The sequence below is a fragment of the Bombus vancouverensis genome, chromosome 8 (genome assembly GCF_051014615.1).
Source record: "Bombus vancouverensis nearcticus chromosome 8, iyBomVanc1_principal, whole genome shotgun sequence".
Taxonomy (NCBI): domain Eukaryota; kingdom Metazoa; phylum Arthropoda; class Insecta; order Hymenoptera; family Apidae; genus Bombus; species Bombus vancouverensis.
The window spans coordinates 1720814-1731308 of NC_134918.1; the positions used below are offsets into that span (position 1 = coordinate 1720814).

The window sequence follows — 10495 nt, forward strand, 5'->3', positions numbered from 1 at the left end:
TAGTTTTGGATCCTAGTATCTTACAGAATGGAATAAAAATATATTTAATTTTTGTAAGAAAGAGTAAAACATAATAAATATATATAACTCCTAAATTAAAAAATGTGATAAAATGTACATATATAATAATATATTTTAGTCATAATAATATTATCTTTAAACTATTATAAATAACTGCTATTTTATAATTCTATTAGGCTATGCTGTCGGATTATATAGTTAAAAATAAATTAATATGTGTAACTTATTTAATAATATTTGATAAGAAAATTTTCGACTAATTTATAATGAAATACCTAGTTTGCATTCTACCAACTTATACATATATCACTATGTACGTTACGTGTGATAAATAAGTACTTGCTTTTCCCTCTTCAGAGAGCACCAAACTCACTAAGAAGAAGTGCCATCAGAAAGGCAGGTATGTTACGCAAATAGATAAAATGTCGTTCCATCAATTCAATGCATTTACTGGTCGTTTAAAACAATCGACACAATTACAAGCTCTTTATCCATTAGTAAGTAATTAACGACAAAAATTAAGTCAAAGATTCTTATATTTTCCAACATCTTCTTATCATTTTTGCTACTTTGTTTCAATGAAGTATGATTTACTTTGTTTTTAATATGATAATTATAAAAAATTTTTAAAACTTTACATTCAGTTATTTATTGTTAAATGATATTCCCTATCATATGCTAGAAATGTTAGATAAGTAAGGAATGAAGCTTTGCATCTTTATATAACTACATAATATCAATAGAATATAGGTGTAATATCCAAGAAATTAAAAAACTATAATATAAAAAAAATTGTATATTTAAATTTAATATCCTAAACATAATATTATTTGTATCAATTTCATTGATTGCATAATAATATATAAAATTAATACTTGTGTCGTAGTCCCCAAGACCATTAGAAAAAGTAGAACCAATAAAAATGATGTTTGATTCTGTCAAAACTAAGCCAGTATCTACTTCATTATCTGGCAAACAGAATTATTCTACAGTACCTGCAAAATTAAAGAAGCTCCAACAGGAATGGCAGGTAAATATAAATACATATATATCTGTTGATAATAAAATTACATTAGAAAGAGAAATATAATAAATATACATTTTACAGGCTGACTTAACAAAACCTACATACCTTCTACGAGGTAGATCGGATAACATGATTGTTGCAGGACTTTCTGCAGTTACTGCAATTTGTTTTGTCGCTAATATGTACTACTTATTAGAGCTCAGAAAGAAATTTTAATGCATATAGGAAATTAAAATGCTTTAGTATAGATATACTTAGGAATGATATTTGTTGTAAAAAATAAATTATAACTTCAAGTAATATTTTGAACTCATTATTATAAATAAATGATTAAATATACATTTATTTTATTCTGCCGTCACACTCCTTTTCATAGTTAGGTTTTCGTTTGTGTATAGTGAGAATATTATACTACACATGTATAATATATACCAAAATGTGTTGTATGCAAATATATATGAATTACATATATGTATGTATATAATGTACATAATGTATAGTAATGTACCTACATAGAATTCTATATTTTATCTGCGAATATAAAATATCCTAACCTATACCACAAATACAAAAAGTATAGGATGGACCTAATGCTTAATGCATTTTTGTGTCATTTGTTTCGTGAACTTTAAAGGCAAGTTCATATACAATTTAAACATCAATTCGAAGTTTCCGATTCAGCATACTCTTATTACATGCTTATTATAGACGAGGTACTGAGATCTTGACATTGATTAAATATAGGATAGACTTGATATATGGAATTTGCATCTCATGTTCTGAAATTGCTTTTTGGTTGTTACGGCGAACGTAGGAATTGTATCAATTTAATCGCCGAAAATGATAGTATTCCATACTATATCGACAATGTTGGAAATGACACCTATGTGGTAAAAGAGCTCTAAAGCACTCGAGACGTAAGACAGAAAAATCCACTAAGTGATAGGTCTATCTTTTATTTTGTCTGTGATAGTATTAAACGTCAACTTAAATGATACACAAAGAATTTGTAAGAAAGCTACTAGTATTGGAAAAAGACATTCTAAATATTTGTAAATTAACATTTATCTGCAATGGATGAAAAGATTATTTCAACTGTAGTATTTCATCCTATTATTTCTTCAATACAAAAAATTGCCCTTTATGAAACAAAATCTGTAAGATCTTACTTTATGTTATAAGCAATAAATTATTTAAATATTCTTGAATACATATAATTTACGTTCCAGAGATTTTATTTAATGGGTTCAAATAATACTTTAACACGTTTCCGTGTATTAAAAATAGACCGTATGGAACCGAAAGAATTAGTTGTTGTAGATGATAAAAGAGAATATACTCAAGATGAAATAAAGGACCTTGTAAATATGATAGACATGGGTAATCGTACACGTACTGGGCAAAGAAGTAATATTGGAGGAGTTGCCAAAATTGTTTCGGCTTTTGGAATTGTTGGTAAGCAATATTAATTTCTTTATTAGTTACTCACATAAATTATCAGTACATATGCCTTTACAATAAAGAAATTTTTCATATTTTGTAATAATTATATATGACTCATAATTGTATAGAAAGAATAAGAATATAATTTTATATATCAATTCTTTGTTTTTTATTAATACATAGTTACATTGTATGTAATATGTAAGAGCAGCGTACGTGTCAGAAACATAGCTTAAGCTTTATAATTTTGCATGATTTAATTCTTGGCATGCATGTTTATTGCATTTTAATACTAGACGCAAAATAACATAAATATACATAGTAATATTGGAGTAAAACTATTGCTAAAATATTATATAAGACTTAGTTTCCATATATTATGTATTTGCTTGCTAACAAAGGCAACATTCACAAAGAATCTACATCTGACAATGGTGTATCAGAAGAATCTGAACACCAAGAATGTCAGAAACCATTGCACAAACCAACTCAAACTAAATTCACCTGGAAAACAATGTGGCAGAGAGAAACTTTCCCTCGACTAGTACCAGCTTTTGGTCTTCTTGGTAAGGACCAATCTTTCATATTCAGTGAAACATCATACATTTGAAACAGAATAACAATCTTAACAAAGAAAATTTAATACACATGCACATATACACACAAATATCAACTTTATAGTAAGTGATACATATGTAATATAATAAGATGCAAATGTAGCTTAAATGCGATAATGGTCATTCTGTATGGTAACTTTACAATAAACTATTAATTTGAAAATTTAAAACTCAAAAATAAAATCGTATGCAATAAGAAATGATATTAAATACTTATTGTACCAATATAAATATTCTGTGTGTAAGATATTGCAGCACATGTATGTTTTTAGCATGATATCACACAAAATTATATTTGCATGCTATTTTACTTGCAGTTAGAAAGTTAACCATGTTATATGCACAATATATTAGATATGTAATAAATAAAATGTAAAATTGATTTATACTAATAAAATAATTAATGGTTAAAAATTATTCTATTAGGTTTTGTACGTTTCTTAGAAGGATACTATATAATTCTTGTTACTAAACGACGTAGAGTGGCTGTAATTGGGCATCATACAATATACAAAATAGAAGACACTTCAATGATTTATATTCCAAATGATACTATTCGTGTTTTTCATCCTGATGAACAAAGATATGTGAAGATGTTTCAAAGCATAGATCTTAGTAGTAATTTCTACTTCAGTTATTCTTATGACCTAACACATACTTTACAAAATAATATGACTCCACCAAAACATATCAAACCTGATATTTTTAATACAAATAACTCGGATTCAAATCAAGCAGGGAATAGTGATACTGAAGATGCAGAAGACTTTTTCAATATTTGGGCATCTAAAAAAAATTATTGGAATAATAGGTTTGTTATAATAATCAACTAATAAGTTTTTGAAAATTAAACACTCAATAAAACTTGAATAATTGGTAATATTTTTAGTGGTACAGAAAAATATATCGATTATGGTGTGCGAAGTAATCCGCACCGTCGATTTGTGTGGAATTCGCATTTATTGAAACCAGTAGAAAAGGACTTGCATCGTGACTGGATTTTATATGTTACACATGGTTTTATTGGTCAATCAAATGTTAGTATTTTTGGAAGATCTATGTATATAACTATTATAGCTAGAAGGAGTAATAAGTATGCAGGTACCAGGTTTTTAAAACGTGGAGCAAATTTTGATGTATGTACAATTAAATAATATTTATGTTGCGCTATTGTAACTGTATATCACTAAAAGGTAATTTTATTACTTCAGGGAGATGTTGCAAATGAAGTAGAAACAGAACAAATTGTACATGATTCTGGAGTGAGTTCTTTAAGTAAGGGCCGTTTTAGTTCTTTTGTACAAATGCGTGGATCAGTTCCTGGACATTGGAGTCAGGATGTTAGTAAAATGGTTCCTAAACCTACTATCACTTGTGATTTGGCTGATCCTTATGTAGAAACAGCAGGTATGGAAGTTAAATGGTATCGTTATATTTATATATGATACAATCAACATTTAATTATTAAAAAAAACCCAGGTGCACATTTTAATCAGCTTTTAAGAAGATATGGTTCTCCAATTATAATTCTCAATCTTGTTAAAAAACGTGAAAAAAAGAAACATGAAAGTACATTGAGTGAAGAATTATACATGGCTGTTAAATATTTAAACCAATTTCTATCTCCAGAACATCATATTCAATACATAAGGTTTGACATGGCTCGAATGAACAAAAGGTACAACTGCATGATTTTATGTTCTAGTATGCAAAAGTATTAGATATAATTTTTAATCATTTTTTTTTCCAGAAAAAAGTTTAATGTTATGGCACGATTGGCAAATATAGCACATAATGCAGTTTTGAAAACTGGTATTTTTCAATCACAAAATCCATATTACAGTCAAAGGAATTTATTTTCTCCTCAGTCTAATTGCAATAAAAAATCTCATAAAACAAATTCAAACACGATTTCTTCATTCAATACATATGGCGTTCAAAATTATACAAATATTTCCATTGAAGATAATCTATCTGTCAGCTGTAGTACCGATTTTAAATTTACCAGAGAAAATAAGTATAATGAATTACATTATATAGAAAACAAAGTAAGACAATGCTTTGGTAAAAGGGGTACATTACAAACTGGTATTATTAGAACAAATTGTGTTGATTGTTTAGATCGTACGAACACAGCACAATTTGCGATAGGAAAATGTGCTTTGGGATTCCAATTGTGTGCTTTAGGAGTATTAGAATCTCCTAAATTAGAATTTGACTCTGATTGTGTAAGAATGTTAGAAGAATTATATGAGGATCACGGCGATACATTAGCATTACAATATGGTGGCTCTCAGTTGGTGCATAGAATAAAAACTTACAGGTAAAATTGCATAATATTGTATATATTTTCAATTATGATGAGAGATTTTTATTTTATGATTTAGAAAAACTGCACCATGGACAAGTCAGGGTAATGATATTATGCAAACTCTCAGTAGATATTATAGTAACACATTTAGCGATCAAGAAAAACAACATACAATTAATTTATTTTTAGGTAAATATAAATATGAGATTAAGTAATATTAGAGGCAGATCAGAATAGTAAATAAAATTTATATCTAAATATTTTTTACAGGTTTATTTATACCTGAAGAAGGAAAGCCTCCTATTTGGGAACTTCTAACAGATTACTATCTTCATCACAAACCCGCTTGTCATTACTCCCGCAGAACAAAAGCTTTAACGCAGTGGTGGGATACTACTGTATTAAAATGTCTACCATATGCATTAAATGAAATAACAAAAACATGTTCAGAAATAATACAAGTTCAAAATTCAACTGAGGAAATGATTGATGTTTATTACGATTACCATAGGTATTGAAACATTTCATAATGTGAATATAATATTGTGGTTCATTTATATATATTTTTTATAGGCCATACGAACTGTCTTTACTTTCCGAAGTTTACGCGTATAAAATTAGTCATTCTGTTAGAGATTTCATGCCGCATTTTACAACCAGTTTTAGTCCATTTGCAGTACGAATACGACCAGGTAGAAGAAGGGAAGAAACTGGTAATAAAAATTTAAATATGAAGAATCCTTCAATGACTGGGCAAAGTAGTACCAGTAGCACAACATCGAGTGCAAGGTAGTACAAGTCATTAATAGAGCAAGGAAAAAATTGAAGCAAATGTAATTTTTTGAATCTTAATTTTTATGTGTAATATTCCGTAGCTCTAGCGATGATTCAAGTTCCGACGAATATGAGAATCATCAACATACTAATGATTCTCAATTCGTAATGTCAAAAGAAAGTTCGGAATTCACATCTTTTGAATTATTATTTCCGTCTATGAGAGAAGTGTATGGTACTCAACCTCAATATCCTAAAAGGAATGATGTCATATTATATAAAAGGTAAATTGCTTCTATACATATTAAAGGATACTTTTTTGATATATATTTTTAATAGATTTGCATTAATTGGACGCAATGCGACATATTCCTCGGATTACACGAAACTGCGTTTAAAATTATCTCAACAAGTGTCATTCCCTGAAGTGACAACTAATGTAGTTCAAGTACCAGTGGTAAAGAAGTCTAGCATTAGTATATATGAGCAATATGTTAAAAGAGCTGAGGTAAATATATATTGTCGTTAGGATATAAATCTTTTTTATCGTATTAAAATTATATATATATTATTTAGGTAGGTGGTTCTGTGCCAAGCACCAATGATATTATCTTGTATGAAAATTATGTGAAACAACAGCTACCAAAAAGACTAATATATTCAAATTGAATCTATTATGTGTTAAAGTTTGTTTTATGGTTTTATATACATCTATAGAAATTAATATATAATAAAGTGTTAACAAAATCTGGTTACTTCTTTATGTACGTTTTATTCACACCATCTTTTAGAAATACATATATTCGCAAAATGAGCAAACATTATATGTAGTCTACTTCAGCTTCTTTTTTGGTCGAATATTATTTGTGTGGCCACACTTTTTCTTACGACAGTTGGTTGCACGTGGATGAAGACGGGCATAACATTTTCTACAAATCATTTTATCACAATTGTATTTCTGTGCAAGAATACGCAAAGTAGGTTCGATGACACCACCACGAAGTCGAAGAACAAGATGCAAGGTAGATTCTATTCAAAACATAAAAACTATTATTATGGGCTATAAAATATATAAAGTATTGGAACTTCTTTAATGATGTTACAAGATACCTTTTTGAATATTATAATCTGACAGAGTACGTCCATCTTCCAATTGCTTTCCAGCAAAAATAAGACGTTGCTGATCAGGTGGAATTCCTTCTTTATCCTGAATTTTAGCTTTTACATTTTCAATAGTATCTGATGCTTCTACTTCAAGGGTGATGGTTTTACCAGTCAAAGTTTTCACAAATATCTGCATCTTGGTGTATCTATTTTTTAGTATAAAAAAGATTGAAACCGTATATGTAATAAAAGATCATAATGTAAAACAGGGACGTTACAAAAGTATACAATATTTACTCGGCAAAATGGTTGAGTTCGACAATTAATTTTCTACGTTCCTAATTTCTCTTTGTTATCTACTATTTTTTTTATTATTAAGTTCACTAAAATATGTAAAAGTGACTAGAAAATTTCACAATAGACATTTCGTTTATAAACGTGTATTCTAGCAACGTAACGCGTTGCAATTGTTTTTGAAACCCTTTTGTTTAATTGTTTCATTATATATGTAATTTTTTTATTAACTATTTACTAATTCAATTTAAAATCAATTTATAACTTCGTAAGAACATTTTAAAGCATAAAAATTTTAAACAATATTGAATTCTTACCGTTAGAAACGCGTGCTTGCTGAAGACAACCTAAAAGGACTTTACGATGGCAGCACTGTAACTTCCGTCCACATGAAAATCAATTATGTAGGTATACTAGCCCTCTCGTGGCGAATAATACTATTATTTCAAAGAAAAGTATTTGCAAGAATATTTATTGTGTTTAATTTGCATACAAAGTGTGTAATTATTGAAAATTTACGTCGTTGCTGCATATTTGAAAGAAATTGTTTTCAGCCTATTGTGAGTATTGTTAATGAATATTAATAGTTAAGACGATTCATTTTCAACGTATTGTACAACTTGAAAACCTTGATACAGTCATTTCCACCACTTCCTGAATATTATCGTTATTCTTATTACAATCCATATTTATCTTAATCTTATTTGAATGTATTGAACGTTAAATATTATGTAATATTATTTACTTTAACAAACTCTTTAGTTAATGGTTTATAACTTTGAATTATATTTGTATATCTTCTGATAATATATTTGTATTTTATAATTGTAAAAATGTAGATGCATATATGTGTCTACGTTGCATTACAAACATGTATGATACGCGTGCGCATGTTATATCCGATGTACGTACTACTTCCTTCAGAAGACGAAGGTTTCATTCCATGCCTTAGGCCATGGCTATATGCAAATTTCAGTAGTAACCCTTAAACTTTATACTTTGACCTAGATGTTTACCGGCCGAAAGGCCCCACAATTAAAAGTGTTTTACAGCGGCCTTTAAAGCTAGGAATTATCTAAGATTTTACATATTTTCAAATAGAATGGTTATTTCTTAGAAACTTTCATTAGAATCTGTAGCTTACCATAGAGTTTGTACAATTTGTAGAATTTCGCAGGTATGTTTATAATTTCTTACAGATATGTTCTTCGTGAATGGATCTCATAAACTCGAATGACTTTTACGATACTTTGAAGAAATATAAGACGCTTTATGATATTTTGCCGGCTTGAATGCTTTTGCATTTACTGAACGAGAATCTCTTTACATTATGAACGTCATGGATCAATGCGTTATATGTAAGAATGTAGATAAAGAGAAATGCAGTGGAAAGTAAAGAAAGTATGTAAAATGTATCATTAATTTTGTGACAGTAGTAGATAGGCTGTGAAATCGTTAACGCAAAGGCATTTACAATTAATTCACTAAACACAACATTTTGTAACTTAAAATGAGATGCATCTCGCCAATTAGAATGCATATCGAACTCGTAATCCACAATACAGCTTTGGATGTTCGATATATGTATGTACTCATGTATATGTATGTACATGATTCCCCGTGATACAATGTATTCGCCTTACAGGTGAAATGGAGTAAACAACAAGGTTGTTCTTGTAATCCGTTCTGAGATTGCTTCATCGAGTAGCTTCGGTTTTTGTATAACATTATAGAGGAGTTGTAAATCTCCATCGAAGTTTGTTATCAAAGTTTCCTCATTATAAATTCCACTGGCTGTTTCCTATACGCCAGAAAACACATCTCAATTCGTTGCATTGATCAACTGTGTTGTCGAAAGTTATTTCGAGTTGTTGAACTTCAATGAAGTTAACCATAGTCTCAAGGCTATTGTGAAAATTGAACAGTAACTAGATTTGGGTTTAGATGGACTGACTATGGTTGGGAATGCGAATTACTACGTTTTAATGATGTATGAGAATAAAGTAAATATTAATAGAAATCTACAATGGTGAAATTCTCGATAGTTACAATGATTATTGCGTAGTTGATATAAATTGTTGTTAATGAGTAAGCATGCTTTAATGGTAATGTTATGCACGAAAAACCATTTTTTGATGTAGCAGGTGGGAAATTAATTTATGACAGTATTGCTTTCTCTCTTTGTTTCGATCGTTTGCAAATGAATACCTAACACTGAAATTTGATTGATCAATTTGCATAATTGTTCAACAGATGTTAAACTTTGATCATGCAAGTACGATAGTGTCGGAAATAACGAATAAAATAAAAAACTTTTCTCTACAAATAGGTATTACGTTGATATCATTGTACAAGTTTTTACGGGCGAATATAGATTTTGCTTAATAATAGAGAACAATAGAGAATATTTTCCGTTTCTAGACGCAATCACCGTGAGCGAACAATCATTTAGCGACTATTTTATAGCGGATCTACTAGAATGTAGACAGAATAATTCCGACATCGAAACAGTATAAATTTACGGGAATTCTGGTATGATCAAATCGTATTGTGTCCCTAACAGTCGCAATTGGTCTTTATTTACGAAACTATCGGTCGATACTACTTTACTCTAGTGTTTACTTTTCCCTCCGAAAAACAACGGATGTCCAATGCAGTTGTGACTACTATTGCTGCTATGACGTTCGGCCACTTGTCCATTAATGGATATCTGTATTCCATGTTCTGACGCGATTTCCATTTACATACGCTGCATGCCATACTCTTATCCTTAAATGTATGAATTAAATACAGCTTCGGTCCATGTATCATTTCTGGAAATTGCGAACAAGGACCGATTAAACATAATACTTCCGGTTTTATATATCGAAAATGTATTTCTATCCCGCTGGTTCGTTAGTGAAT

At 29.3% G+C, this 10495-nt stretch overlaps 3 protein-coding genes across 4 annotated transcripts; 2 read left to right on the plus strand and 1 right to left on the minus strand.

Annotated features, from left to right (window-relative positions):
- Window positions 1-361: 361 nt before the first annotated feature.
- LOC117164726 (uncharacterized) lies at window positions 362-1387 on the plus strand. Its single transcript, XM_033347990.2, has 3 exons — window positions 362-518; window positions 908-1051; window positions 1130-1387. Exons 1-3 carry the CDS (start codon window positions 444-446, stop codon window positions 1262-1264), a joined length of 354 nt encoding a protein of 117 aa, XP_033203881.1. The 5' UTR covers window positions 362-443; the 3' UTR covers window positions 1265-1387.
- Window positions 1388-1524: 137 nt separating this feature from the next.
- On the plus strand, window positions 1525-6948 carry FIG4 (polyphosphoinositide phosphatase FIG4). 2 transcript variants are annotated; one of them, XM_076621176.1, is made up of 15 exons: window positions 1525-1682; window positions 1757-2205; window positions 2278-2503; window positions 2893-3057; window positions 3535-3919; window positions 3998-4244; window positions 4320-4515; window positions 4588-4786; window positions 4859-5431; window positions 5496-5608; window positions 5690-5930; window positions 5993-6208; window positions 6295-6477; window positions 6533-6701; window positions 6770-6948. In XM_076621176.1, the coding sequence occupies exons 2-15, from the start codon at window positions 2122-2124 to the stop codon at window positions 6860-6862; spliced, it is 3090 nt and encodes a 1029-aa protein (XP_076477291.1). In that variant the 5' UTR covers window positions 1525-1682; window positions 1757-2121; the 3' UTR covers window positions 6863-6948. The 2 variants fall into 2 exon arrangements, with proteins under 2 accessions (XP_076477291.1, XP_033203878.1); XM_033347987.2 differs by lacking the exon at window positions 2893-3057 and having other exon boundaries at window positions 1525-2205.
- RpL40 (ribosomal protein L40) lies at window positions 6946-8058 on the minus strand. Its single transcript, XM_033347988.2, has 3 exons — window positions 7909-8058; window positions 7304-7503; window positions 6946-7222 (listed from the first exon to the last, which is right to left on the minus strand). Exons 2-3 carry the CDS (start codon window positions 7491-7493, stop codon window positions 7026-7028), a joined length of 387 nt encoding a protein of 128 aa, XP_033203879.1. The 5' UTR covers window positions 7494-7503; window positions 7909-8058; the 3' UTR covers window positions 6946-7025.
- Window positions 8059-10495: the final 2437 nt, after the last annotated feature.

Bases quoted from the DNA above. Each gene is read 5' to 3' on its own strand.
- LOC117164726 (XM_033347990.2), top strand. From the start codon at position 444: ATGTCGTTCCATCAATTCAATGCATTTACTGGTCGTTTAAAACAATCG. The intron at 519-907 runs GTAAGTAATTAA...CTTGTGTCGTAG, and splicing joins TACAAGCTCTTTATCCATTA to TCCCCAAGACCATTAGAAAA. The intron at 1,052-1,129 runs GTAAATATAAAT...TACATTTTACAG, and splicing joins AGCTCCAACAGGAATGGCAG to GCTGACTTAACAAAACCTAC.
- FIG4 (XM_076621176.1), top strand. From the start codon at position 2,122: ATGGATGAAAAGATTATTTCAACTGTAGTATTTCATCCTATTATTTCT. The intron at 3,920-3,997 runs GTTTGTTATAAT...TAATATTTTTAG, and splicing joins AAAAATTATTGGAATAATAG to TGGTACAGAAAAATATATCG. The intron at 4,787-4,858 runs GTACAACTGCAT...TTTTTTTTCCAG, and splicing joins ATGGCTCGAATGAACAAAAG to AAAAAAGTTTAATGTTATGG.
- RpL40 (XM_033347988.2), bottom strand. From the start codon at position 7,493: ATGCAGATATTTGTGAAAACTTTGACTGGTAAAACCATCACCCTTGAA. The intron at 7,223-7,303 runs GTATCTTGTAAC...TGTTTTGAATAG, and splicing joins AGATTATAATATTCAAAAAG to AATCTACCTTGCATCTTGTT.